Below are 27,858 nucleotides of genomic sequence, written 5' to 3'. Positions count from 1 at the left end.
AATTGTCGCTCTGCGATGTGCCAGAGACAAATGAAATGGGCTGAATAAAAATAAATCCTTGCATTGTCCTCGATCAGGAGAGCTCTGTGAGCACGCGCTGCTGCAGGGCGCTCCCGCACTGTGAGCCCACCCCATGCAGAGCCCTCACCTGCTGGGCTGCAGGAACTCACCTGCAACAGAGTGGATAGAAAACACCTTCGTGGCACTTTTAGCCACAGAATTTGCTGCAGCAGCTGTTTGCTCCGGGCCTAATGGTGCCTGACTGTGCTTACAGGCAGGGAGTGATGATGGCCGGGAACGTAAGTGCTTTGGGGAGCTGAATAAGCAAAGATGCTCCGAGCCATGGGCTCAGATCCAGGGGTTATTGACAGGGATGTGTCAGTGCACAAGGACTGGTCCAGCAGCCCTCGCTAATGCCTGCATATTGACAGGGCAATTGTAGTGATGAAGTGGGGCTCTCAGTCTGTTTTAATCACAGGAGAAGCCTGCCCGGGCCTGGGCTGCACAAGGAAGGGGGTGGCAGGGGGACGTGGACCTGGGGAATGGAGACCCTCAGCCCACCGCGTCCCTGTGGTCAGAGCACGAGTATGCTGCAGGCCAGGCAGGTGGGGGAGTGACCCGAACCGCTGATGGGAGGGGAGAAGCCCCCCGCCCCACCTGGAGGTGGCCGCCCCGGCACCAGGAGGATGTAGGGCAGAGCTGCTGGGGGGGGTGGGTGGGTGAGGGGGAGGGAGGGTACAGACTTCTCCCTCTGAAGGACAGTGGCTCTGAAGGACCAGCCAAGGTCACAGCAGCAATCGCTGTCACTTGGCTGCTCTCTGCCACTGCACCCAAGGTGCTGAGCTCCAGGGAAGGAGCAGCCAGGCAGGGCTGGGGGTAAAGCAGGGATGGGAGGAAGGTGCAGAGGTTGGATGCAGACCATAAGCTGCCTCGAAACCCCACGCAGCCCATCACAACGCTCTCGGGGTCCCATATTCCATGGGGTCTGCTGCACCTCTAAAAATGGGGAAGCTTGGGGCAACGTTGCAGAAGCTCTGGTTTGAAGGAACAAAGAGGGTAAGGGAACAGCCGGCTCCATGCAGACTGAGAGGTCAGTGCCGCAGGCGCCATCAGGTTAATGCACAGCCTGGATTCTCCAAGCACGAATCAGGGCAATTAGAGCTTAGCAAAATGATCTGGGGTCCCCGCAGAGGGGCCTTATCCTGGGGAGAGGGCACCGCAGCCCACAAAGAGCTCCAAATAACTCACGCGGCCTCATTACCCGGTTTCTGCGGAGCGGGAGCGCGGCTTCGCGCTGCCCCCAGGGATCCCCCCCGAATTTGGGCTGAGCTCCACGGCGGCCGCCTCTCCCGCACGAAGCCGAGCCCGCGGGGCGGCCCCGCACGGCGCCCGCAGCGGAACGGGAGCGGGTTTCCCTCTAGCGACCGCCGGCGGGAGAGCACAGCGGGGACGGACGGGAAGAACGAGCGGGGCGGGAGCACGAACGGAGCAACGCGTTCTTTGACCCGAGCCCGGCTCGCACGGGGAAGAGACCGCGCACAGCTTTGCAGGTACGCACCGCGAGCCTTGACCACGCCGGATGCCCGCCTTCACAAAGCAGACGCACGCCGGAGCAGCCCCAGCACCGCAGGGACGGCAGCCGCTGTCCGGAGCGGGAGCACGGGCTGCCCCGGCCCTGCAAGGCCTTTAGCAGAGTTCTGCGCTCACTCCCGCAGGATTGCGGCTGCAGAGAGCAGAGAGATGCAGCCGCCTGCAGAACCTGAAGCGATGTCGTGTCTCAAAGGCGATGGAAAGGTTCCCCCCGCCCCAGGTGTGGCCTGGGAGCAGCCCTGAGTGAGCCGGCACTACAGGGACTCGTCCTGGGTGCTGGAGCAGTACTCCAGGTAGCTGAATTCCTCGATGGGGAACGTCACTCTGCTCCACTTCTTGTACTTCTTCTTCTCATCCGGGGTCACCACCACAAAGTTTTTGATGCTGAGGATGGGTAACGTCACGTTCCTGTAGATCATCTCCATTCCCCACTCCTGTGTGGACAGGGAGGGGACACTCACACACGTGGTGACACAACCCTGGGCTGCAGGACCTCGCACCTGGCCCTGCGCCTGAAAGCTGGAGGCAGCTCCTCGCTCCCAGCACCCCCCCCCCTTAGGAGCTGCCCTGGCAGCGTTCCACGCGTGCAGCACCCACAGCCAAAGGGAAACGCAGCTCCTGTTTCTTGCTGCGTGGCTGAGTGGCGGCGCAGGAGCTCACCTGCCTGCACTCACTGCACACAATGCGGCACCCGGGCTCCCAGTCCCTGAAAGTCCGCTCAAAGTGTATTTTCCCAGGTAAGACTGTATAATAAAACCTATAAGAAAGGAAACCAAAGACGCCCTGAAGGGGGTGGTCCTGGGACAAAACGCAGCTCTCCCACAGCCCCGCACAGCCCCTGTGACCTCCCCGGACCAGTGTCCCCAAGGAGGAGCAGGCAGCAGCCACCCCCCTGCTCTGGGCAGAGCTCAGCTCTGACCACTGGACTCTGCCCGTCCCCTCCTACCTGAAGTTGGGGTTGATGTTCACATGGTGCATGGCCTCCACTGTGCGGATGTCGCTGCCGCGGCACACGGCCTCGTTGCAGTTGACACAGTGGAAATAAACGTCATCCGGGTCGTGCAGCTGCTGCCTCTCGCTGCTCCTGTCTTCCTTCACTTTCCAGCTGAGAACAGCATTTCTCTGCAACTCCAGGATCTGCAGGGAGGGCAGACAGGTGGGAGGATGGGGTCAGCAAGGATGACACACAGACAGGCCGCAGGTGCAGTAAGAGACGTGGCCATAGAGAGATGCAGCATCACAGGGAAGACAAGCTGCATGGAAGGACAGAGACGTGCTGTGCCATGCAGTTCCTACTGTCCCTCTCCAGAAGCCAGCACTGCCTCAAGGGGAGAGCAGGCACCTAAAATCAGTGTGCAGAGGGCTGTGCGCACAGGCAGACGCAGGAAGGAGCAGTGCAGCCTTCCCTGCGCTCACCTTCAGGCGGTACTCCCGCTCAGGCATGGCTTGCACTGCGCTGATGGCCCTCTCCATGAGCTCCACCAGTTTCTCATTGAGCTGCTCCCGGAACACCTCCCGGCTGCTGGCTTTGGCGAGGACAGAGTACACACTTTTCTGGGCACGGGCACGACCCCGGGCCTGCAGCAGAGAGAACAAACACCGCGGCACGGCTGAGCCTCTCACACCACAGAACGCACAGGGCAGGGCAGAGTGCTCCCCCTGCACCCTGCAGCTCCACGGGCAATGCTGTGCCAGGGCCAGGCTCACCCCGAGAGCTGTCAGTAGGCACCAGGGGTGTGGAGGGGTCCCCAGGTGCCGCCCAGGCGCCTCAGGGCGGGGGGGATCCAGGGTGCTACCTGCACCATGGCAATCTCGTTGGTCATCAGCCCGTAGCGCACCACAATGTTGCACTCAGGGATGTCCAGGCCCTCCTCGGCCACGCTGGTGGAAAAGAGCAGGTTGAGCTCTCCGCTGCGGAACAGTGTGATCACATCCTGCTGCTCATTCTGGGGAGAGAAGGGAGGACACTTCAGCGGCACCCCAGGACCAGGGGCTGCGCACGGATCCGAGCTCCTATCCGCACCCACGGCACCCACGGAGCGTGCAGAGAGGGGTCGGGCCGGATCCCCACCCAGTTCCATCCATCATCAGCACTGCCCTGGAGCGCAGTGGGGCCGTGCACACCCTGGGCCCCTCACCTGGGTCATGCCCTTGGCCTGGCTGCTGTAGCCGGTCCCGGTGAGCACGGCCGCCCTGATGTGCCGCCCGCACAGCCGGGCCGTGTCCCGAAACCAGCGGAGCAGGCTGTGTGCGCTCTGCCGCGTCTTGGTGAAGACAATGCCACGAGATGACCCCGGGGGCTGGAAGTGCTCCTGCAGGACCTCCTCCAGTTTGCTCAGCCGGGGGTTCTCGTAGCGCTGGTCTCCAGCCAGCGCCAGCAGCGTGGCCCTGTTCTCTGCACAGAGAGGTGGGTGTGAGGGCTGAGCAGCCTGCACCGCCCTGCTGCTCCCCTCCACCTCTCCTTTACCCTCAAAGGTGTTGGCCAGGAAGCGCTCGGTGGGGTCCTTTGTGTCCCTCTCATCAGCATAGAACTGCTGCAGGCACTGGAAGGCGTCCATCATGCGCACGGCGTCGTTGATCAGCAGTGCATCGTTGTACCTGCGCAGGTGCAGCGCGCACACCCGCGCCTTGCGACAAAACCTCTCTGCCGCTGGCAAAGAACAGTGACAGCGAGGTCACATCCCGCCCCACCAGCCCGTCACCCCCCAGGAAACTCACCTGGGCCAGTTCCTCACCTCTGTTCTCCAGCTCCACGATGCGCTGCTCGTACAGCTGGGTGCCAAAGTCCTGTGGGAGTCCAGGTATCTCCATGTGCTCCTGGATCTGTGCCATGATCTTCTTCAGCCGTTGGCCAAAGGGGTCCTGGGGGCAGAGCAGGCTCAGGACCCACGGGATTGGGGATATTGCTCTGGCACAGCCAGGGGGGTTGGGCTGGTTTGCAAGGCAGGACCCAGGTGGGCTCTGGGTGAGCTGATTCCTGCAGTTGGCCTAATCCACGTGGGGGGTGAGCACAGAACAGCCGGGGGAGACCCCAGGCTCAGCAGCAAATGAGAGCTTTGGGGTCACAGGGAGCAGCGCTGTGGGCTCAACCCACCACCTCTCACCAGCGCTCTCTCCTCGCACAGGTCGTACTGCTTCCTGGGCTGGGGCACATGGCTCTGCAGGTGCTGTGTGTGCTTCTGTGCTGATGTGATCACCTCGGTGTCCAAGTTGGCGCAGATCTGAAAGGAGAGAGCCCCACACGCAGCCCTGAGGCCTGGCAGCCCAGCACCATGCAGCGCACAGCAGGATGCCAGAACCCACCCCATTTGGAGCCCCAGAAGCTCAGGGGAGCAGCACCCACCTGCAGGATGTGCTCCACAGCCCCTTCGAAGGAAGTTTCCCCCCCGGTGCCAGGGGATGCTGTCAGGCCCAGGATCTGCGGCAGGTCCCGCTGCCCGCTGAGCTTCTTCTGGAGGTAACTCAGCATGATTTTGTTGTAGACGGCTTCCTTGTGAGTGTGGTGGCACTCATCTATCACCAGCAGGGAGAAATCTGTGCGGGCAAAGCAGGGCAGCGGGGTGAGCCGCTCATCCCGGGGCCGCCCCCAGCCGGGCCGCGGGGCCTCACACCCACCTGTCAGCTCCACGTGCGCCTCCTCCTCCCCGCTGAGCAGCGCGTTCTGCAGGATCTGCGCCGTGCAGATGACCACATCGCTGCCCTTCGCCAGCTGCCCGAAGAAGCACTTATGGCTGCTGTCCCCGCTGACCGCCGCCACTTTGAAGGCATCGCGCAGGACGTGGAACTCCTTCTCCAAGTGCTGCTGCACCAGGTGCACCTGAGGGGCGCCCAAAAGCTCGTCAGACCCGGCCGTGGCCCCGCCTTCCTCGGGCCTGCGGGGTCCTCGGGCACCTTGTTGACCAGCACGGCCACCCGGCCGCCCCGCCGCCCCTCCAGGTGCCGCCTGCAGACGTGCACGGCCGCGCGGGTCTTGCCGGCGCCCGTGGGCAGCCACACGATGCTGTTACGGCCGCCCAGGGCCGGGACCACCGCCTCCAGTTGGTACCCGTGGAGCTCCATCGCCGAGTCCCGGCTGGGGAACGGAGCACGGAGGAACGGAGGTCGCGAAAGGAAAGCGGGGCCGCCCGCCGTGCCGAGCTGCGCTGGGAGGGGGAGACCCGGCAGGGCCGCGCCGCACCGCACCGCACCGCACCGCGCCGCCTCCGGGCCGCCCCCCAGCCTGGAGCCTCGGACCTGAACAGAAACCGAAAGCAGGCGGAGCTCCGCGGCGTCATCGCGCTCCGGGGGCGGCTCCATATCAGCACCGTGCGCCCCAACCGCCCATCCTCTGACCCCCTGCCCCCCCCCAGGCACCGAGTTCAGCCCCCCCCGGTCCTGCCGCACGATCAGGCACAGGGACAGCTGGCTCTGCACAAGTACATTTAATTAAAAAATAAAAAAAAGAATTAAAAAAAGAAACAAAACCAATGCAAATAAAACAGTCACATGGAATGGGTGACGCGAACAGTGGGACAGGGTCTGGTCCCACCCCAGCAAGGCCAGTGAGCCTGTAGAGCAGCACCAGAGTTCACACAGCAAGGACAGCACGGGGGTAAGGCAGCAGGCGACCGAATGCGGGACGGGGGAGGAGGAGACATTAACGCTACGTGGGATGCACCCCAGCACAGCTCCCATGGACGTGCGGGCACAAGGAGGGATGCAAACAGCCAGCCCCAACCCCGGGGCTGCAGGACAGCAAGGGGAAGGGGGGGAGTAGGCCCCCAACCACAGCAAGGAGCTGGAAGAGCCCCCACCGCTCCCTGCAGGGCTACAAGCAGTGGGGGGAGAGCAGAAGGCTGTGCTCCTGCAGGAGGGAAGAGCTGACAGAGGCAGCAGGAGGAGGGACATCCCTCAGCTCAGCACCTCTGCCCTGCAGCCTGGGGGGGGCCAGGGAGGTGCCCCACAGTACATTCAAGAAGAGGGGCCGGCGCTGCCCGTGCACGGACAGGAGCAGGGGCTGAGGTCCGTGCAGAGCCAAAGCACTTGTGTGCCCCTGCCCTGGCTCCGAGCGGGGGCAGAAGGCACAACCCTGGGGGGGGAAGCAGCCCCGCTGCAGCCCCCCCTTCCACAACCCCCGAGAGAGGGACTGGCAGCACCGCAGCTGCCCACCCCCCCTTCCCCAGCAGCAGCAGCAGCACGGCCAGCAGCAGCCCCTGCCCACAGAACGGGGCCGCATCCCGGATGGCCCCTCTGGGGGCGGCAGCAGCCCTGCCCCTCCCCGCCAATGGGAGCAGGGGGGGTCGTGACAGCCACGGCACATCCAGACCACCCCCTACTTGTCGATGAGCCCCCCTTCCTTCAGCTTGAAGTAGAAGAACTTCTCCAGAGTGTTGGCACACTTGCAGTAGTCGCTGTCGGGCGGGTTGTACTCGCGGCAGTTGGTGATGATGCGCTGCAGGTCGGCGATGAACAGCTTCTTGGTGACGTAGTAGCGGTTCTTCAGGCGCTCGGTCATGGTCTTCAGGTCTGGGGGTGGGAAGGAGTTGGGCCCCATCACATCTCCGTGCCCCCCGCCCTGCAGGTAGGTCCCCCTTCCGCCACCGGCCACAGTCAGGGGGTCCCTGAAGGGTCCCATTCTGCTGCCCGGCTCGCCCCCTGGGACACCCCCTGCCCAGCACTGCTTTGGGGCACGCTGCAATCCCCCGTTACCCCACAGCCCCCAGGCACCCACCAATGGGGAAGCGGATGATTTCATAGTAGTCCGGCGCCTCCGACTTCTTCACCGGCTCCATGAAGGGCCACGCGCTGGGGTGAGTCTGGGGGCAGAGGGGCAGAGTTACTGCAGCGTCTGCCCTGTGCCCACAGCCCAGGCAGAGCCGTGCCAGGGACACCTGGCCATCCCCTCCCAGGGACAGCATGGGGGATGGCACAGGAGCGCACAGCTGCCCCACACCTTGATCTGGGCCAGGAGGTTCTTCAGGGTGTTGTAGAGCTGGTCCGGATCCTTCAGCTCCTTCCTGCAGGGCAGAGCAGAGCCCATCAGCACAAGGTCCTGCACCCCAGTACAAGGCTATTGCTGGGGTGGCACGGAGCAGGAGCCCACAGCTCCAGTACCCCTCACTCACCCCTTTTCCTTCCCCAGTGGTTTCCAACCCGTTTCTCCTGTAAGGAAAGACTCAGCATCACCAGAGGGTTCTGCCCCCATACACACGGCACAATGCTCCTCACCAAGAGGTCTGGATGAGCCCTGCCAACCCCCCCCGACAGCATGGAGAGCTCACGGATGCCAGGGACGCTCTCGATGGGGATCTGCCGCACGCCCTCCTTGAAGCAGGTCAGGCCAGGGTAGACCTTGCGGATCTGTGCTTGCTTCCTCTCAATCAGCTTCTTGATGATCTGCAATGGCAAAGTGGCATGTCAGCACGCACTGCGGGACATGAGGCCCCGACAGACCCAGAGCAACAGCCAGGAGCAGCCCTTCTCCTAATGGCACTGCAGTGATCCTGTGAGCACGGCTGCAGGGCTGGCTGAGGGATGGTTCCCAAAGGCTGGCACACTCCATCCCCTCACTTCTGGGGGAGTCAAAGGTACCTCCTTCTGCTTTTTGATGATGTGGGAGAGCTCAGTATAGGGGATGCGGGGGTTCAGCTCACACTCCATCAAGGTTGCCCCCTCGTAGTCCTTGATGTAGCCCAGGTAGCGGCTCTTGGGGACCTTGATGTCCTTGGAGAAGCCCTGGGAGGGGAGGAGAAGTGGGAGGGAACTCAGGGACGGAGGGTCAGGCTGGGGGAAGCAGCAGGGAGAGGAACCCACCTGCTTCTTGAAGTAGCCAATGGCGTACTCATCGGCGTAGGTGAGGAAGTAGAGGATGTTGTGCTTGATGTGGTACTCCTTCAGGTGGTTCATCAGGTGTGTCCCGTAGCCCTGGGGGGGCTGCCATGAGACGGGGTCCTCACACCCCCAAGGCAGCCCGTAAGCCCTCCCAGGCGGGTTATGGCCTCACCTTCACTTGCTCGTTGGATGTCACGGCACAGAAAACGATCTCGGTGAAGCCCTGGGTGGGGAACATGCGGAAGCAGATGCCCCCAATCACACGGCCGTCCTTGATGAGCGCCAAGGTCTTGTGCTTCCTGCGGCCAAACCGACAGTGAGACGGGGGGAGCCCCACGCAGCCCCCGCAGCCCCCAGCACCCACGGGTCGAAGACGAGGCGGGTGATGTACTCCTTGGGCATACGGGGCAGCTGGTGCGAGAAGACGTTCTGCAGGCCCACCAGCCACATCAGGATCTTCTTGTTGGACTTCTGCGAGAGCGAGTTGCCAATGACGTGGAACTCGATGATGCCGCGGCGCTCCTCCAGCCGGGCGGTCTCATCCCGCGCCGCGTTGGCCGACAACAGGCTGGTCTGCATAGGGGGCAGCTGAGCCCCCCCGGCCCCAGGACCTCAGAGCCCCCGAGATGCCAGCACCCCACGAGCTGCGCCCCACGGCGGTGCCGTCCCTGCCTGCCTCCCCAGCCGTACCTCAGGGCCCAGCATGGCAGCGGGGTCGGTGATGGTCAGCATCACCTCGTTCACCAGCTCCATGGGGATGTCGCCCATCACGCGGATCCTCTTGGCATCCTCCAATGTCAGGCTCTCAGGCAGCTTCCGCTTCTCCCCTGGGGCAGCACGCAGCTCGTCAGGCAGAGCCCCCAGCACTGGGCTGAGGCTGCTCCCGCCCCCTGCACTGCCCTACCCGGCAGAGGCTCCGGCGTGCCGGTGTCCATGCTCGTGGCCAAGCTGCTGCTGCTGAGCTTCTTGCTGAAGAGCGGTGCGGTGGGCACTGTGACGGCACTGACGGTGGCTGCAGGAGAGCAGACAGCCATAAGTACAAGGAAGCCCCATCCACGCTGCAGCAGTGACAGCACCAGCCCAGCCATCACCCTACGGTACCTGGGCGCGACACCAGCTGGGCGCCCTCCGCAGCTGGCACAGTGAAATCCGCCTCCCATATGGGCGAGTTCTCACCATAGATCTCCTCCTCCAGCATGGACAGGAACCTGGCGGGGAGCAGCGTGCCGAGCTGGGTGCACACAGCCCCGAGGGGAGCGCAGGGGAAACGGCCGCGCAGACGGCAGCCCCGTGCCAGGCACCTACTTGGGGAAGTGGGTGAGGATCAGCGTGCGCTTCTCCGGCACCAGCTTGTCCTTCTCCACCCGGAACTTCTCCAGCAGCTGCCGGCGGGTGACAGTGAAGATGGACTTGAGGAGGCTGCGCCCAAAGACGTGCGTGGTCTCGTAGCGGGGAAGGCTGTCGCAGCTCTGCGGCACGTGGCAGTAGCACAGCCACCTGCGGGAGAGAGCGTGCGCTCCTGGGGCTGGGACCCCCGGCAGCAGTGCTGCTGAAAGACCCAGGCAGAGGCGGCCCCCCTCACCTGGTGTAGTTGACCTTGTAGGTGGCCACGTCATCGTTCTGCGAGCGCTGCCGGAACTGCGACGGCGTCTCCAGCTTCCAGTAGTTGAGGCAGAGCAGGAACATCTTGGAGAGCTCATACATCGTCTGCCGCTCCTTGGGGGGGAGGTGGCTGAACTTGTACTGCACGAAGTTCAGGACCCCCTGGGGGAGAGGAGTGGGTTGGGAAGCGCCAGGGCCGTGGGTCACCGCACCGCAGAGCCCAGCTGCCCACAGGCACCTCCGAGATCCAAGCAGGAGGCCTGGAGAAGCAGCGGGAGCAGAAGGGCTGCCGCCACCACCACCATGCGCTCACATTTTCCACTTTCAGTGACAAAGCTGAGAGCTCCGTGAGTTTGCAACACAGTGCGTGGAGTCACCATGATGCCAAAATGCTGTGTTTGCTCGATTTAGGGTTTTCAGCCCAGCCTGTCCCCAGCTCAAGTCCCCAGCACAGCCCACAGCGGCCTCACCTGCTCGATGTTGGGTTTCTCAAACGGGGGGCTCCCCAGCGACCCCTCCACCACCGGCTGGCTCATCTGCAGGATGCACTTCCTGAGGAGCTGCGAAGACCCCATGGGACACCATCACCACCTCAATGCCCGCTCCTTCCCAGGCACCTCCCTTCCTGGGAGATCGGACACAGCAGCTCTGCAGCTCTGAAATGGGGCTCACAGAGCGCAGCTGCCTGCAGGTCGGGCAGAGGGTGACCAGCAGGACAGACGGACGCACCTTGAACAGGTAGAAATAGACCTGCTTGGTGTCCGTGTCCTCCTCCTTGTGCACTGACATGAAGAGGTTCTCCACGTCCACCACCATGCCCAGCAGTCTGTTGATCTCCTCCTCCGAGACGTTCTCCAGGTGGGACACGTGGTCGGCTGCGGCAGAAACAGCACGTGGTGAGGGGGGGGCACGGCTCCCCATCCCGGGGGTCCCAGCAGCTGTGCGGCCCGGGGGTGCGGGGGGGAGGGGGGGTGTTACCCAACGCGTGGCCGCAGCTGCGGCAGGGCTCGCTCAGGTTGGTCACCGGCTGCTGCAGGTCCATGCGTGGGGCGGTGGGAGGGTTGGGGTTCTTCCAGCCGTTGCACTTGCACGCATCGTTAGCCTGCAGGAGGGACGCGAGAGGCCATCGCGCAGCAGCCCAACGCGCGACGCAGCCAGCAGGCGGCTGAGCGGCTTCACCCACCCGCCGTCCAAAAGCCCCAGACCGTCGCACCCCAGCGCTGAACGCTCTCCCCGGATCCGGCTCAGGATCGCGCGCCCTCCGCCCGCGCAGCGCAGCTCAGCGCACAGCGCCGCTCAGCCCGGCGCTCCGCACCGCTCCGCCCGCGCGCAGCCCCGCATCCCCTCCCGCACGGCGCGGCATCTTCGCCCCCGCGCCCCGCGCCCACCTTGCAGGCCGAAAACACCCCCAGCTTCTCCAGCTTCTTGCCGCGGGGGAAGCCCCGCACCTGCGCCTTGCGCTGACTCGCCCGCTGCTGCTGGCTGAGCCCGGGCCGCGCCGGATCGCTGGAAGCCGCGCCGCCCGCTCCTCCCGGAGCCGTTCCCCCGCTCCCCGCCCCGGCGTTCGGCGCCGCCGCCGTTCCCGGAGCCGGCGGGGGCCTCCCGGGTTGCGCGGCCTCCGGCTCCGCCATGCCGGGCCCGGCGTGCGCTCCGAGCTCACTGCGCCTGCGCGCCGGGCACGCCGGGAGCGGCGGCTCGCAGCGGGGAGGGTTGAGCGCGGCGTTACCGGGACGGCGCACGGCGCTCCGCACCCCCGCACGGGAGCCGGGCTGGCGGCCGGGCGCTCCGAGCGCGGCGTCCCGGCACGAAGGAGGCTCCCTGCGGACCCATCCCGGGGCTCCGCCGGTAACGCGGGGCCGAAGCTCAGCGGGGGGCGCCGGCCAGGAGCCCGGGACCGCGGGAACGGATCCTCCGCGCCGCCAAATACGGAGCGCTGCCGCACCCACGGCCGGCAGATACGGAGCGGACGGAGCCCGTCTGCCCATACATGGAGCGGCTCCGCCCGCAGCCCCGCGAATGGGCGCGGTTTGGCGGAGCGTCCTTCGCGGGGAGCCCCGCAGCGCCTGGAAGGTGCGAGCAGCGGCGGGGCGGTGCGGGGGGGCACGGCTGCTGTCCCCGGCCCGGCAGCGCGGCGAGCGTCCCGGCGCCTTCCTGAGGAGCCCAGCGCCGCGTCCCCGAGGGCTCTCCGTATTCGTGTCGCCGTGCGTGTGCGGGAGCCCCCCGGCCGCCTCTCTCCACCAGGGCAGCTTGGGGAGACGTGCCGGGGATGCGCCCTCTGCAGCGCAGTGCAGCTCTCGGGATGGCCGTCCCGCTGCGCGAGCACAGCGAGGCCAAACCGGCAAACACACGAGCCGTATATGTAAAAGTCAGGGACGTTTATTACATATCAAAAAAATCTACACGCTTTGGCCAGAGATCCCCCCCCGTCAGGGCCGGCACAGCCCCGCTCTGCGGCCGGCGGTGCCCCAGCACCGGGCTCAGCCCGGCCCCGCGCTGCTCCATCACGCCTTGGCTCTCTCTGCTCCGTCCTCGGCTTTGGCCACCGGCTGTGCCGCTGCTGCTGGCAGCTGGATGGGCACATTCCTCTCGTTTGGCGGCGGCAGGGCCAGCCGAGGGGCCTCGATGCGCAGTTGCCCCTCGCTGGACAGGGAGCAGCTCAGCGCCTCGGCGTCCACCTCCTCGGGCACGTCCCACTCGCGCTTCAGCACCTCGTACTTGTAGGAGAAGGAGCCCTTCTCGTCCGTGCTCTGCGTCTCCTTCTGCCCCACCAGCACCACCTTCCTGCCCACCACCTTCACCGACAGCTGCTCGGGGGCGAAGTCCTTCACGTCCTGGCAGACGGAGAAGCCCTCCCCGGAGCCCTGGGTCAGAGCCGCGCTGCTGCTCGGTGCCCGCTCGATGCTGACGCGGTTGGAGCTACTCCCGCTGCTCAGGAGCTGCTCGAAGCTGCTCATGAACTGCCGAGCCCTTTCCATTTCCATCCGTATCTCCCTTTCCAGCTCAGCAAAGAGGGTGCCCGGGTGCGGCCAGAGGGTGCGGACGGGTCCCAGCCATGGGAACAGAGACCCGGAGGTGGGCGGCATGAAGTGCAGGCGGCAAAGCATCTCTGTGGTGCTGCGTCTGAGGCTGTGCGCAGGGCTGGAGCGGTGCTGGGCTGCCGCCGGGACGCGGGGTTTTATCCTCCTCTTCCCAGGGGTGTGCCCCTTCCAGAACGCTCTCTCCCCACGCACCCTCCTGGAGCCATCGCCTATTTTTGCGCGGCTGATTATCCGCCGGCCAAAATAGCAGCGCCTGCTTCTGGGGCCGAGTCACCCTCCGCAAATAGGGAGCTGCAGTCACCGCCGAGGCTCGGGTTTCTGCAAAGCCACCGTGATGCAGCACGCGGCACCGCCGGCCGAGGGGGCAAACAAAGCCTTCCCGCAGCCCCACACTGCAGCGCGGGTCACGCCGCGCAGGGACAGTCCCACCCCGATGGTGTCACCGCTGCCCGACGGCTCTCGCACTTTCCAGACCCACCCCCACGTTCGGGACTCCGTGCAGCCTTGAACGCAGCGCCTGTGAACCCTGCGTGGGGCGGGCAGTGTTTGCTTCGGTGTGTCCCGTGGGGTCCCGACGGCGCCCGGCGGGGGGGACGCATTGCTGCAGAGGGGTCCTGAGAGTGGGGCGGGGGGGAATGGGCCGAAGGGAAGGGAGGGCAGCGAGGAGGGCAGTCCGGCCCCGCTCCCTGCCGGGAAGCAGAAAGGCCACGGATTTTTGGCAGGGGCGGCTCGGGCATCCCGCGCGGAGGCTGAGGTGATGCTGCTAATTATAATTCGGGAGAGCAGAGCTGCAAGAGTAAGAGCGAAGGTATGTGGGCCGTGAGGTAAGAGGTGCCTCACCTCTGCGATGAGTAACAAGAATGAGCTGGAACGGGCCAGAAAGAACCGCGCTCTTCTCCCGAAGGTGACGGCATCCGCGGGCCGAGGCCCCGCCTCCCGGGAGGGGAAATAAAAGCCGCGGGCGCCGGAGCCGGAGCACAGCGCTCCCAACTCCCGGAGAGGAAACAGCTGAGAGCAAAGAGCTGAGAGCAGCAGCAGCAGCAGCAGCAGCAGCAGCAGCAGCAGCAGCAGCAGCAGCAGCAGCAGCAACAACATCATCATCAACAACGATGCTTTGCCGGATGCACCTCGCTCCATTCGCCTCCAGCTCCCTGGCCACCCGGCTGGGCACGGTGAGGACCCTCTGGCCGCACGCAGAGACCATCTTCAGCGAGCTGCAGCAGGAGATGGAGAAGGCTCGGCAGTTCATGAGCAGCTTCGAGCAGCTCCTGAGCAGCCACGGACCCGTCACCGCAGAGCAGGCTCCGAGCAGCAGCGCAGCCCCGGCCCAGGGCTCCGGGGAGGGCTTCTCCGTCTGCCAGGATGTGAAGAGCTTCGCCCCCGAGCAGCTGTCGGTGAAGGTGGTGGGCAGGAAGGTGGTGCTGGTGGGGCAGAAGGAGACGCAGAGCACGGACGAGAAGGGCTCCTTCTCCTACAAGTACGAGGTGCTGAAGCGCGAGTGGGACGTGCCCGAGGAGGTGGACGCCGAGGCGCTGAGCTGCTCCCTGTCGCCAGAGGGGCAACTGCGCATCGAGGCCCCCCGGCTGGCCCTGCCATCTGCTGCTGAGAGGAACGTGCCCATCCAGGTGAGCCCCGCGGCTCCGCAGCCCGGGGCAGCCAAGGATGGAGCTGTCAGCAAAGCCAAGGCGTGATGGGACGGAACGGCGGTCTGCATCGGGACCAGCAGAGGCGGCAGTGAGTCTTGGGCTGTAGCCCAGACATCCTCCATCCACCGTGTTTTTCACTATACTGGAACGTTCTTCTTTTTGTATCCAATAAAAAATCCTTTTGCATAGAACCCGGTTGTGCTTCTTTTTGGGGGGATGATCGATGGGGTGGCTGAGCCTTGGCCTCGGCTCTTGGTGGGTGCTTGGAGGGGGTACAACTCTCTCTGCTCTCGGCGCTACAGAGCTGACAGCAGACCCCCTGTGCTGCTCAGAGCAGGGTGAACTCCCACACTACAGCATCTCCTGCACCGTCTCCACAGCCCTCATGCTCAGACCAGTGCCTCTAAATAGGAAGACAACTGAGCTGGAAGATGCCAGGTGGAGGCGTAGCTACTTTTCTCCCCAGGCAGCTTAGAAAGGGGCTGCAGGAATCCCTCTGGGATGGCAGCGGCAGGCGGGGCAGAACCGGGCTGCAGCACTTAGGGCCAGGTCTGGGCAGGTCTGCAGGCATGCAGGCACAACGCCTGTTTTTGCCAAAGCTGCTCTGAGCTCATGCAGCTCTTCCTCACAGTGCCAGCAGCATAGAGGCTCTGCAGAGCACAGACCCAAACCAGAGTCCATCACAGCTGAACAGCACAGTGGGGCAGCAGCGGGAGACCCTGAGAGCATCACGGCCACAGCAGGGAGACGGAGACCCCGAGGCACGGGCCAGAAATGAAGTCCTGTCAGCTAGGAGCACTTGTACGAGAAACCAGCAGATGGCAACAGCACCTCGCTGCGCTCCCAACGCTGTTGAGTCGCGAGTGGCGGCCATCATCCAACAGGTCCTTCTTTGCTGTTGGGGATCCAGCAGCACAGACGAACCAACCCGGAAGCAGCGGGATCTCTGACACCTCATGAGGGCTGTGAGCTCCTCCAGCAGATGAACAGAAACACATCAGCATCCTGTGACGACAGCGCCCACCGGGGGCAGAGGCATTTGCTGACTGGTATTTGAGCACGTTCCCCGTTTGTCCGACTGTCACAAACCCCAGTCCGACGCACGCTGCTCCTCCCACCTCCCCTCAGCTCCTGCTGCAGCTGTTAGCCTAGAAGCGATGGCGACAGACAGCTCTCGCTGTTTACCTCCACTTCGCTGCTGCACGCCCCGCTGAGCGCAGCAAACCCGCGCAGCTCCTCCTAACAGCAGGCGCAACTGCAACTCCATGCAGGAATTCCTCCCTCCCGAGGCGGCTGCTGAAGCACGGCCGAGAACTCGAGGAGCGAACAGCACGCGCTGCTCCCTGCCGAGGGAAGGACGGCACAGCGCTGCTTACAGGCGAGCCCTGGCTGAGCACACGGCCACCTTCCGGTCCGCCCCCCTTCGCTTGAGCTGGGTGAGAAACACGAACCTCGTTGATCGTGGTAGGTTTATAAAAATTTTCTTTTAATCACACAAAACGGAAGTTTGTGATGAAGATGAGCTTGACAGTTCCTCTTAAATACCAGTATGCATAAGACACTGCATTAGGCACTAGGCAGCAGCCAACATCAGTTAGAGTCTGGCAAGAGAAGCCATTTTAATACCTCCCTTCACACCGTGGGGAATTACAGGCTCTTGCAATACACAGTTTCCACTGACAGGTTATCCGAGGTTTCCCCTGCCCCACTTCTGTACATCAGCAAACCGTGTGCATTCACACCAGAGTAGGGTTAACATTAGTGGCATCACAACCATCAAAAAAAGACAATTTTCTATACAAGATTTCTTTTCTTTTTTTTTTTTTTTTGCAAAAGTTGCAACAGGATTAGTGCATGACGACAGAACCAGAGATAGAAAAGAAGTTGGCATGCTAGAGTCCAACACAAATAAAGACAATAGGCAGCTAGTTGTATGTACTATATTGACAAGATACTGATTGGTTACATGAAGAAACGTACAATACAAAATACAGAAGAAATCAGTTCTTCTTCCCTCTGCCCCACCCCAAAATACTCATAATTGATTTGGTCAACAGGAGGCTGAAGAGCCAGAGTTTGTCCCCACAATGCTACACCTCAGTGGTTGTTCTGGGCACATCGTACTGGCATCGCCCTGGCTTCTACTCGTGGGTGACTCTACACCAGGTTCTCTAGTCTCAATATCCCTTTGTTTCCAATAGTGAACTACAGTACTGTGGGACCTGGGTGCTGCTGGCGCTCCCCCGTGGGAAGGAAGAGCTGGCAGGGCAGACACCAGGTCACGCATCCACCACCAGCAGGAAGAGGGAAGAGCAGAAGTTCGTATATTAAAAAAGTGACTTAAGACTTAGAATTGAATTAGTATTTGTACAGAAAGGTGCGGGTGGAAGAACTCCCTCCAGCCTATGATCAGAAAGGGATGGAGAAATCACAGCAGCCACTGGCAGCCGCTCTACGGTAAGTGCGATTGTTAGCGTGGGTTCCAGTCACGTCCTTCGGGGCTCCGTCCGCTGCGCTCAGCTGCTCAATTGCTGCAGCACTGGCTCCTGCTGGGCTGGCTGCTCTCCTGAAGGTCGACCACCCGATTCCTGCCCGGACCGCCTGGAGCGTTCTGGGGTTCATTTTTTGGCAGTTTCTTGGCTAGGAAAGAAGCAGGATCAGCAGGCTGCTCTTACAGAGGATCTCCCCCCGCAGATCACACGCTGAGCTCAGCTCCGCTCAGCCCAAGCCTCCACCTCTCCAGGAGCTCAGGGCCGGACGCTGCCGGCAGCACAAGAACATCCAACCTGCTGTGAGCTGTCATCAGTTCCGCTCCACCCTCATCCGCCCCAGATAAAGGCAGAGGGGGAGCACGGTTTGCACCACCTGGGTGACTTCACACACAAGCCTGGCAACCCGGTCACACACTCCAGCAAGAGCCTCAGAGCCTGGCTGGCAGATTCTGTGGCTTTCAGTAGGCTGCTCTGCTCAGAGCTGCTCCACCAGCCTTTTCACACACACACACACACACACACACACACACACACACACACACACTCACCTATTGCCATGAAGATTTCATTCACATTCATCGCTGTCTTTGCTGACGTCTCCATGAACAGCAAGCTGTTGTCATCTGCATATGTTTGTGCATCCTAGAAACAATCACATTAGAGTGATAAAGGCATCCTGCCAGGAGGAGGCCCCACACGCTCCATTTGCTGCCATACTAATGACTGAAGGCAGCCTCTGCCCAGCCCAAACTGGGCCCTTCCAGCCCAGCACAGCCCTGCCTGGCCAGGACAGCCGGGGACACCACTGACAGCAGCACAGGACTGAAGTGCCAGCAGAAGAGCCAGGATACAGCAGCACAGGTTGGTTGTGAGCTGCATGTGGACTCTATGACTCAAGCAACTTGACGCCTTGTACTTTGGCTGGCTGGGAGTTGCACACACCTCACAATGTGCTGCAAGCAGCTCTGGGTGCAGGTCCTTGAGATAAGAGCTTCTACTAAGAAATCTGCCTCAGACAACTTGAGGTGAGTCGTGAAGACTAGAAAACAAGCTTCAGGTGGCTTATCTAAAAGATGTCATTCCATACACTGATGAAGACTGTATGTCTTATCCCTGATAAGTAAGGCAGCAATAGTTGATAATACAAATTTGTTCTCTATGGGCCTTCATAACATAACTGTTACCAACAAGAGCTACAAGTATTGTGACAAACCTACACGAGGAAGGCAGGCAAGGGGCACCCTGGGGTCCTCAGCAGCATCGATCTCAACTTCCACACTTTCTCCTCAAAGTATTTTTGACATAGACACCTCCTAGAGCTGACCAAAGAGCTGCTTTCCTGACTGCTCAGGTAGCAGCCAAACCAGATTCCCACTTACCTGGAAGTCCACAGCCCTCTTGGTAGCAAGGTCTGCCTTGTTTCCTGCTAGTGCAATTACAATATTGGGGCTAGCCTGCCTCTGCAACTCTTTCACCCAGTTCTTGGCTCGTACAAATGTGTCCTGGAAGTAAACAGGAGGCAGTCAGGAAAGGCAGCCTCTTATTAACGCACAACGAAGATATGATTAGAACAAGTCTTTCCTGTAAGAAGCATTCTGCCTCTACAGCACTTTGTAGCAGCATTCTTTATCAGCTTACACAGCCTTGCTCAGAAACAAGGAAGTGGCCATGAGTTTGAGAAAGTCTGACCAAGGCACCTGTAGGCCGGCATCTGCAGAAGCCCTAAACCCAAAACTCTCCCAGGGAAAGGAGAAGCATCAGATACAGAGGCAGATGCCCCCGGGGGCCCCGGCGCAGTACTCACTGTGTTGGTGATGTCGTAGACAACGATGGCGGCCTGGGCACCTCGGTAGTACATGGGGGCCAGGCTGTGATACCGCTCCTGCCCCGCCGTGTCCCATATCTCAAACTTCACCGTTGTGTCGTCCAGACAGACCGTCTGCGTTAGGAAGGCAGCTGAAAGAGAACAGGAGTTTGCCTCATCTCCAGCTGGAGAGCTCCTGCAGCAAGAGCCAGCAGCTCAGAGCAGATCTGCTTTTGCACAAGAGCTGGCAGAAGCCCCAGCCAGGCCAGCACACCGCCGCCTGCCGTGCGAGTCGCAGCTCTGCTGCGTCACAAGCTGCTTACATGCAGGAACCAGAGAGCAACAGAGAGGTGGCTCCGAGCAGCCAGCAGGCAGCCTGGCATTCAGTGCTGCTCCCTTTGCCAGGGGCCACCACCCCGATCACGCAGCACAGCTGCAGCACCCCCGGGATTTGCTTCCAGGAGTGCCGCGCTGCGCTCAGCCCAGCTCCGCTGCGCTCCTTGGTTTAGAAATGGTGCTTTTCCCGTTCCAGTGAGCACAATGCCACCTTCATTTCAGTTCCAACACAACCAGGCTTCTACACGGTCTGAGGTAGAACAGCAGATCACTCACGCAGCCCCTGTGGCAAAGCACTGAGCCCTGCCTGCCTGCAAGCTGTCCCACTCCACACAAGGGTCACCACAGGGACAGACGCAGCCCCTCGGCGCGCATCTCCTCACATTACTGCCCAGAAGGCTGGGTGCTGACTGACCTTTGATTGGTGACACCACAGCGACTATTTTAAGCTGAAGATCTGCTAGGCCTGAAGGAGTTGTGGAAACGGTTTACTTGATCAGGCTACAAACAAGACTGATATCCCAGGTCCCGTTCAGAAAACATAATTAAGGGCTATAAACTCAGTTCTAATTAGAAGCAGGAATTCAAATACTGGAAGATGCCTGAGAGGCAGAGCACTCGTGGTTGCCATGGCACTGCTCTCTGTGCACCGATCTTCACCCTAACAAATCGCAGGCCAAGAGTTAAAGCATTACTGCCTATTTATAGCCATTAATGCTGCTGACAGCCCGGGCTGCATTAGCAAGGCCAGCATCCTTTAACCACCAGCACCCGGCGTCGGCGCTCACCTCCAATCGTGCTCTCCTGGTACTCGTGGAACTGCCCCTTCACGAAGCGCAGAACGAGGCTGGATTTCCCCACCGCCGACTCCCCCAGGAGGACGAGTTTGAACTGGCAGATTTTGTTCCCGGCAGCCGGCCCATTCGGTCGGGCGGCTCCACCTCGACCTGCCATTGTGGCCTAAGTGCAGGAGTGCCGAGAGATGAGGATGCTGGAGATTCTGCACCGGATCCACCTGGAGGCAGGTTGCAACTGGAAGAGGAGGTCAGAGTTAGTGACACACTCCCGGAGCAGCCCTACCAGTTCCAGAGGTGGTTTTGACCCTCAGCCTCCATCAGCACAGGCAGCTGCTGCTCCTCCTCACTGTGGAAGGCTACTGGCTGCACGTACCGCCGCGCGTCAGGCAGTTTCTATCAGCCAGCAGCTCCCACAGCACCTGAGGTAGCCTGAGCCTCCTCAGAGCAGGGATGCAGGAAGAGGAGCTGCCCCCCACCGGCCCTCCAGCACCTCCACTGTGCCGTGCTGCACACCTTGCTGGGGCAAGGCAGGCAGAACAGCCAGCACGCCATCAGGTTGTCAGAGCTTTGCCCATTAGAACATTGCTCAGTGATGGGAGGTAACCGAAGCTGACCTGAACTCCTTCCTCCTCTCCTGAGTTCAACCCGCGGCGGCTTCAGACTGCCAATGAAACGGAGGTGTCTGCAGGCCCCATGCAAGCCATTACAGAGCACTGACACTCCTCCAGATCACAAGAGCAAGTTGTTATGCTCAGATCTGTGAAGGCCCTCTTACAAAGCTGTTAAACACTGCATCTTCAAGCAGTCCTCAAGGCCACCTCAGACCTCCTGCAGCAGCACGGAGGAGCTGAGAGCAGCCAGCCCAAAAGCAGCGGCCCCTGCAGCACCGCAGGTAATTATCACTGAGCAGAAGTCTAGACGACTTATCTGAACTGCTGCAGGGGCAGCACCTACACACAGAGCAGCACCAGACCTCCGGAGCTGGGCAAAGCACAGCACAGAGGTGAGACGAGCTGTTCTACACCCGCAGATAACCTCGAGTGAAGCTCAGTGCCTCCCAAGCCGTTAAGCACAGTGAACTGCATTCCTGTTCTCAGCTGCAAGCAGATAACGTTCCAAGCACACAGTTCCACAGATCTCAGCAGATTTCCTGTATTCAACATGACTCCCACTTCCTGTCAGTGACAAATGCTACAACTCATCGCATCTGCTCCGTATCACCACTTTCCCTTCAACTCTCACAGCCCAAGTTTCTTGACAGACAAGCAGCAAACAAAGACCTGACGGGCAGCTCCCCCACAGCACGTCCTGAGCTCCAAGGAAACACCTTTTTGCTCAGGGTGAACCCAGCATGTACCCAGCACTCATACGAGCAGGAGCCCTGGAATGGTGTCCTGTGAGCCACGCTTCAGAGCAAAAGCTGCAGAGAACGCAGTGATCCATGGAGACATTCAGCATGAAATCATTTGACCAGCAGGCGAGGCAGTCAGAAACCTACTGCCACAGCAGTGCAACAGCACCAAGCACTGAAGCAGGCAGGTGGGAAAGAGGCCTTGAGGAGCCACGCACGAGCAGCGGGACGCACGAGAAGCCCAAGTTGTGGAGCAGCCGTCGACTGCAGCGTGTGACCAGAGCCTGCCTCCCATCCCAGGAAGGACAAGCACTGCTTTGACAGGACGAGAAAGCTTGAAAGGAAGCACACAGCAGCAGCTGGTTGTGCTGGATGGCGAGGAAGCAGCACTTTGCAGCTCTGGCCAGGAGCTGCTCGGTTATCACTGGGGCTCAAGGGGTGCAATGGAAGCCCCACATCTGCACCAACCTGAGGAAGTTTCTGCCTGTGGCGGTTCCTCCTCTAACTCAAGACTGCAAAGCAGCAGCTTTTGCTTGCTTAACCTTGTATTCATTTACCAGGGCAGTCTATCAGCACACTGGTAAGCTCTGTCACCACCTCAGACTAACATGCTGCACGTTAACAGCCACGTGAATCATGCCTCAATTGAGCTATGACCTCCTGAAACACGATAGGGGTGATTCCCAGAGCAAGGAGATGAGCCTGTTGACATCCTCACGTTTTGTGACCTATATTTCAGAGACTTCTTTTACCATGAATTCAGTAGAACTGAGCAAGCAGGTCTATGTGCAGCTGGCAGAAGAATCAAGTTACCAGAGGACTGCTTCTGCTCTCCGCTGTGTTACAAACGATATCATGGCAGATTCGTTGGCTTACGACCAAAATACTCAAGACAAAAGCCCCAGTGAAATATTTATCTTGTTAAATAGCTGACGGCGTTACACGAATTCCTTGGCAAAGCAGCCCTGAAGGCACCGCGTGGTTTTGCTTCACCTACCACCGAATGGCAGCCAGCCGCCAGCAGGGAGCCTGCGCTGCCCTGCTCCCACCGAGAGCTGCTGCCTGCATGGGCTCACACAGCACGCCGTGCCCGGCCCCGGCAGTGCAACGCGTGCTGAGCTCTCTCCACACACACTGCTGCCTTAGGAGCAGCTCTCCCATGCTGGATCTGCTCTAACATCCCAGCTGCAAGGCGCCGTGCCTTCCCCCCACAAGCAGTGGTCTCTGGTCAGTGAGGCTGAGATCTGGAGCAGCAGCTGTTAGGGAACGAATCACTGCCGTTGTCAGCTGCCACGCCACAGCCTTAGAACACCCATCTACAGACCTACATCAACCTCTGCCACGTGCTCCTAAGGTTGTGCCACTACTTTAAGTCACAACTTCTCCGCAGAGCCTCCTGCCCAAAGACCTGAGCACATTCATTTCAATTTAGAGGCAATCAAATCTCCAGCAGGAATAGGTTAACATTTTTGTTGGCTGTCTACAGTCCCGAGCAAATGCAGCAAATGTAAAACCAGTTCTTTTACATGCTTCTAATACATGCATCTGCCTCCCGATATCTGCAGAACGAAAACAAAACAAACTCCAGCATCTGATATTTCAAGGCACCAGCCCAGTTTCTGCTCAATCCACTGCAGGTGCTGCACAGCTGGGCATCATCCCACCAGGACAGCATCACAGCTGGAAGACCCAGAGCCAAGGAAGCAGCACAGCCCTTCCCACCGCCCCACGATGACAGCTGAATCCTGGCCATCATACTCAGCAGCTGCCCTTTAACAGAGATGACCGACCTCCCGACTCGATGAACAAAGCTCTCCGAGCAAAATAAACCCTGCACAAGTTTAGAGGCAGCTGAAGCTCCTGCTGCTTCCCAGGGCAGCGCAACGAGGCCCGCAGAGGCGCTGCTCAGGCTGAGTGCAGCAGCCCAGCTGAGGGCTGGCCTGGGCCACAGGGCTCAAAGCTCAGCCCAAGGCAGAACACTGCACCATGAAAACTCTGCTGAGGCTGAGATTAAGCCTCGTCTGCCAGGCAGCACTTGAACAGGGCAAGTTGCTCCGAGCCTCTCGGGAAAGGAAGCCAGAACAGCCGAGCACCCAACAGAACTCTCTGGAAGATGAGGCAAGGACTGCAGCTCTACAGCCAAAGGGAGCTGCAGAGCCAAACTCTAACTCTGAAGCAGTCAGCTATAAAACTGCTTCTCTGGCTTTTTATTTCCTTTTTCTTAGTAGGACTCTATTGAGAACTGTCCTTTTTCTTCATCCAAGTGACTCAGCCTACATGCACAGCAGAAAACGGCTACCTCAGCTCTGGGACCCGAGCAACATCTCCAGGATCTCACTCCAACTTTTGCAAGCTCCAGGCCATCCTCAGCCACACGCACTTCATTCATTTCCTGAGCAGAACACAGAGAACATCCTGCAGGGGCAAGGCGCGAGCAAACTCAAGTTGTGATTTCAGATTCGTTTCAGAAAGCCACCTCAAACACCTTGAATATTCCCAGCTGGGCACTGAAGCCGTTCCACTGAGTTAAGCAACAGCAAGGATCCACTCTGACTCGCTCCCCCAGCAGCACTGCCGCGCCGTTGGCTCGCAGGCACAGCGCCTTGCTGGCCTCTCACCCCCCTGCAAAGATGTTCAGCAATTGTCCTTTACCACAAGTTCCTGAAAGCAGCTGATAAGATGCAAAGCCATTACACTGGGATACGGCCTTTGGAGGCACAGCTTTGAAGGCTCAGGCAGCTGAATGAGCAGCAGCACCGGGAGTTATTACCATGTTGGCCACACTGGCACTACAACGAAGCTCCATGCCTAATCCAGCAGGGGTTTTAGTTCTGCAGAACAGCATGACTAATTGCTTTCAAAACTGCAGCTAGCGTGCTATTAGATCACCACGGGCTGAAGAGAGAAACGTGCAATTAGGGCAGGCTGAGGTTCCGAGCTCCTGCCCTTTCTTGTGCTTCGGGAAAGCATTTGAGCCTGCAGGTGACCAGAGCCACCACATCCCCACCTGCTGACACCACAGCAAGCGAGCTCGTTCCAGAGCAGCCTGATGGAGACCCAAGCGTGCGAGCTTCCAGTGCAGCTTCAGACAAGCCATGGAAACGGCACACTTGTAAGGACTGCTTTGAAAGCAGCAGGATGAGAGGCGGCAGCTTCCGAGCAAGTGTTAGCAAGACATAAATTGCAGCACACAACTCCTGCAGATGAGTTCTGCATCACCTTCATTTTATACAGGCTTCTCACCGGCTGTACGGAACAAAGCCCCGCATCCCAGGTACCAAAATCCCCCGCTCCCATGTCAGCCCTGGAGGTCTTGCCTGCGTTCAGTTATTCTTGGCACTGCAAGAACTTCGCCCAGTGTCCAGAAGCTGATGCACTGCCAGGTTAACAATACTCAAGTTTACTGCGAGGACCAACTCAAAGCTGAACTAAGTTGTAATCCTGCAGGCAAGGCTCCCATACCTCCTATTTCTCACTCTGCACACTCTCAAAAGGCTTGACTTCATTCTGCCCACAAGTCCAGCAACACACGCCCATAGACAGCACCAGACAGCAGAGCAGAAAACAGCCATCTTCACCACCAGAGTCAGTGACCTTCATAATATCTTTCCCAGACTGCACAAAGATCTCCTGCCTCCAGTGGCTCCTTTTTTGGAGCGCTACCATATCAAAGCAAACACGAAAAGCAGTGTTTTCTTATCTGTTTATGTAGGACAACTCCAACAGCCCGTTCCCGTGCCCCAGGGGAAGTCAGCACGCACATCAGGATTTAGACAGAGCACTATTATTCCCCATAACGTCTCTTCCAGGAAGATTTGCTGTTTCTGGCTCACAGATGGAAGGTTTTCATGGTTGCTGACAATTTCACAGAACTTGCATAAGAGGACTTCAAACTTCACATCCCAGGGGAAGAAAAACGCTGACTCTGCCATCCCTACATTCTGCCCTCTTCTCAGCACGCTGACCAAAATACTTCAGGCTACACCCACTTCATCAGAAGCGCTCCCATTTCACTTCCTGTGTCTGGAAGGACTTGGCACCATTCCCCCTCCCTTCCCGAGGAGATGCGTGGCCATCCAGCACCTCACAGCAGCACTGGGCTGATGAGCGGCGGGGCCGGAGCAGTGCAGAGCTGCCCCCCCTTCCCATGCAGGGCTTTGCTGCAGTGACGACAATTTCACTTCTCATCACTGCTCCTCCACACCTCGAGGTTTGGCCAAGCACGCAGTGCAGGCTGTTACTCAGCTTTGTTGCAGTCGGTGCCCAATCCATTACCGGCTTCACTGTTATAGCAATGACCCAAATCCAACTCTGTCCATAGTAAAACCAGGTAAGTGTTTGACTTGACTACATCCCACATCCACCTGTTGAGCTAGCTGCCCCCTGTACTGCTCTCTAACTGAAACCCCTCCTCAGAAGTTCCATTTTATCTTGCTCCCTCACCTGATGGGGTATTAAAGCCTTACTTAAACAGCCCTAGTGCCAGGCAGTGCAGGCCCCTTATCTCAAAATGGACGCAGTTTGAATTAGCCTACAGTATCTCAGCGGGAAAAACTGCCTATGGAGGTAGACTTGCTATAGAAGAAGTTGACTGTTAGGGCGTCCTGCTGAGACACAGCTATTGAGGCCAACATGGCTCTTCTTAATCTTACAGGGCTGTGCAGACTCTAGCTTTACCTGCTGTCCTCTCTCCAGGAGGGCCTTAAGGCCAACACTGCCCTACAGCAGTCTACAAACGCTGCTCAACTCCTTACCCATTCCAGTCACAGCTTTCACCTTTTAGCCTGAGCACAAAGCCTTAAAGTCAGTGCGCAAATGAGCATCAGTGGGACGTTCCAAGGAAGTTCACTCAAACAGCATGGCACGTCACACCAACATGAATCAAGCCTCTTTCTTTCTATGGTCTCAATCAAGCTTCAAGGAGCCGAGTCAGGACTCCAGTTCAGCCTTACACCGCATGAGGTGTCATGCTTTAAGCAGGGCAGCTTGAGCATTTGGAAAGCCACCAGACAAAAAACTAAGTATAGTAGATGCAACTTGTTCCACATAGGACTTAAAATAGCATCTCAGTGTACTCTTCCCTCTGATTTCCTTACACATTTGGAAACCATCAAGGTCAGAGCTCCAACAGCCGCACACAACAGCAACAAGTGAAGGGCCATAACTCCCCGGCAGGCTGGCTCACAGCGAGGTGCTGCCATTAACCACACGGCTCTCAGAAACCAGAGCCCTCAGTAGCATCTTGAGTATGACCAGAAACAGCAGCAGCTGCCAGCACAGGACCTTCATGGGCAGCCTGCTGCTCACCGTGCAGCTGCAGGATCGGCCCTGGGGGATCACACAGCAGCTGTGCCAGGCAGCTGGAGGCTGCTGTGTGTAAATATGGAGCCACGCACTCGAGGTCTCTTCCAAGGAAAGGGCAGCACTGAGGTCAGCTCTATGCCACCACACTGAATCCCACACACGCCCCAGAGCACAGAGCATCAGCATCAGCAGCAATCCAAAAAGGCCTCTGCTCTACACAACTACTTCCAACAAATAAAGCCACAGTCTTCATTTAGGCTATGCTCTGCCTAGGACCCAGCTGGCTTCCAGCCTTCTGGAGCTCCCACGCCCACCTCAGCACAGACTGGCCACAACAAAAGGCCGAACAATCCTTGCAGGCAGCACGCCTTCCTCAGATCCCATTCAAACTCCAAGCAGCCACCGCTGTAGCACAGCAACACGAGAACGACCAGACAGGGGAGGAAGCACTTATTAAAAGCAGGCCGCAGCAAGCAGCCGGGTCTCTCCTGCCCTATCCGTAAAGGAAAACATTCCAGCCTAGGGCCGCCCGAGCAGCGACCGCCCCGCCCGCCCAGCACAGCAGCCCGTGCACGGAGCCCTCCCGGTGTTGCCGGCGGGCAGCGCTCCGCTCCCAGAGGCCGGCAGGGCCGGATCCCCACGGGAAGCGACCGACCGACCAGCGCCGACACCCGCTGAGCGCCCGGCCGAGACACGGGGGCGCGCACTGCCGACCGGCGCCCGCGAGACCGCGCCCCGTCCCCACCGCTCGGCTCCTGCCCCGGCCGGGCAGACTCTCCAGGAGCCGGGCCCGCGCGATGCGCGGCGCTGCAGCCAGCAGACGGGCCGGACCGAGCAGTGGGCCTGGAGACTCGCGAGCCTCGGGCGGGGCAGAGCGCAGCCCCTCACTCACCGCCCGCAGGGCCGCTCCCTGCCGCGGGTGCGTCTCGCAGGCCCCGGCCCTCACTTCCGCCTTTACCCGTTCCGCTTCCGGACCCGTCCGCCAGTTCCGCTCCTGCCTTGCAGGTCACGGGCAGCTGCATCTGCCAATCATCTTTGTCCCGCCTCATCGTGTCTCCGCCTCCTGCGGGGCGCCCTGTGTCACGTGT

General features: G+C 60.1%; 5 protein-coding genes across 6 annotated transcripts; 1 reads left to right on the top strand and 4 right to left on the bottom strand.

Moving 5' to 3' along the window:
* Positions 1–1,612: 1,612 nt before the first annotated feature.
* DHX58 (DExH-box helicase 58) lies at positions 1,613–5,815 on the bottom strand. Its single transcript, XM_052700159.1, has 12 exons — positions 5,482–5,815; positions 5,206–5,407; positions 4,934–5,124; positions 4,695–4,811; positions 4,326–4,452; positions 4,058–4,240; positions 3,729–3,985; positions 3,387–3,536; positions 3,007–3,168; positions 2,537–2,727; positions 2,251–2,347; positions 1,613–2,024 (listed from the first exon to the last, which is right to left on the bottom strand). Exons 1-12 carry the CDS (start codon positions 5,647–5,649, stop codon positions 1,845–1,847), a joined length of 2,025 nt encoding a protein of 674 aa, XP_052556119.1. The 5' UTR covers positions 5,650–5,815; the 3' UTR covers positions 1,613–1,844.
* A 181-nt stretch (positions 5,816–5,996) lies between these two features.
* Positions 5,997–11,649, bottom strand: KAT2A (lysine acetyltransferase 2A). 2 transcript variants are annotated; one of them, XM_052700162.1, is made up of 18 exons: positions 11,391–11,649; positions 10,981–11,104; positions 10,732–10,877; positions 10,473–10,562; positions 9,983–10,164; positions 9,706–9,897; positions 9,502–9,608; positions 9,305–9,412; positions 9,091–9,227; positions 8,765–8,988; positions 8,573–8,699; positions 8,383–8,493; positions 8,161–8,304; positions 7,851–7,965; positions 7,695–7,731; positions 7,523–7,586; positions 7,301–7,385; positions 5,997–7,095 (listed from the first exon to the last, which is right to left on the bottom strand). In XM_052700162.1, the coding sequence occupies exons 1-18, from the start codon at positions 11,631–11,633 to the stop codon at positions 6,902–6,904; spliced, it is 2,430 nt and encodes an 809-aa protein (XP_052556122.1). In that variant the 5' UTR covers positions 11,634–11,649; the 3' UTR covers positions 5,997–6,901. The 2 variants fall into 2 exon arrangements, with proteins under 2 accessions (XP_052556122.1, XP_052556123.1); XM_052700163.1 differs by having other exon boundaries at positions 8,765–8,973.
* A 713-nt stretch (positions 11,650–12,362) lies between these two features.
* On the bottom strand, positions 12,363–13,346 carry LOC128089093 (heat shock protein 30C-like). The gene has a single exon (XM_052700177.1). The coding sequence runs from the start codon at positions 13,104–13,106 to the stop codon at positions 12,504–12,506; it is 603 nt and encodes a 200-aa protein (XP_052556137.1). The 5' UTR covers positions 13,107–13,346; the 3' UTR covers positions 12,363–12,503.
* Positions 13,347–13,707: 361 nt separating this feature from the next.
* HSPB9 (heat shock protein family B (small) member 9) lies at positions 13,708–14,877 on the top strand. The gene is made up of 2 exons (XM_052700178.1): positions 13,708–13,848; positions 13,945–14,877. The coding sequence occupies exon 2, from the start codon at positions 14,150–14,152 to the stop codon at positions 14,729–14,731; it is 582 nt and encodes a 193-aa protein (XP_052556138.1). The 5' UTR covers positions 13,708–13,848; positions 13,945–14,149; the 3' UTR covers positions 14,732–14,877.
* Positions 14,878–16,490: 1,613 nt separating this feature from the next.
* Positions 16,491–27,776, bottom strand: RAB5C (RAB5C, member RAS oncogene family). The gene is made up of 6 exons (XM_052700135.1): positions 27,663–27,776; positions 20,107–20,350; positions 18,983–19,134; positions 18,558–18,680; positions 17,727–17,820; positions 16,491–17,326 (listed from the first exon to the last, which is right to left on the bottom strand). The coding sequence occupies exons 2-6, from the start codon at positions 20,270–20,272 to the stop codon at positions 17,211–17,213; spliced, it is 651 nt and encodes a 216-aa protein (XP_052556095.1). The 5' UTR covers positions 20,273–20,350; positions 27,663–27,776; the 3' UTR covers positions 16,491–17,210.
* Between the last annotated feature and the right edge of the window lie 82 nt (positions 27,777–27,858).

This window comes from Tympanuchus pallidicinctus, unplaced genomic scaffold (genome assembly GCF_026119805.1).
Source record: "Tympanuchus pallidicinctus isolate F22 unplaced genomic scaffold, pur_lepc_1.0 scaffold39, whole genome shotgun sequence".
In the NCBI taxonomy this organism is placed as follows: Eukaryota; Metazoa; Chordata; class Aves; order Galliformes; family Phasianidae; genus Tympanuchus; species Tympanuchus pallidicinctus.
Note: the sequence above shows the minus strand (reverse complement) of the source record. Positions and strands in the feature narration are given on the sequence as shown.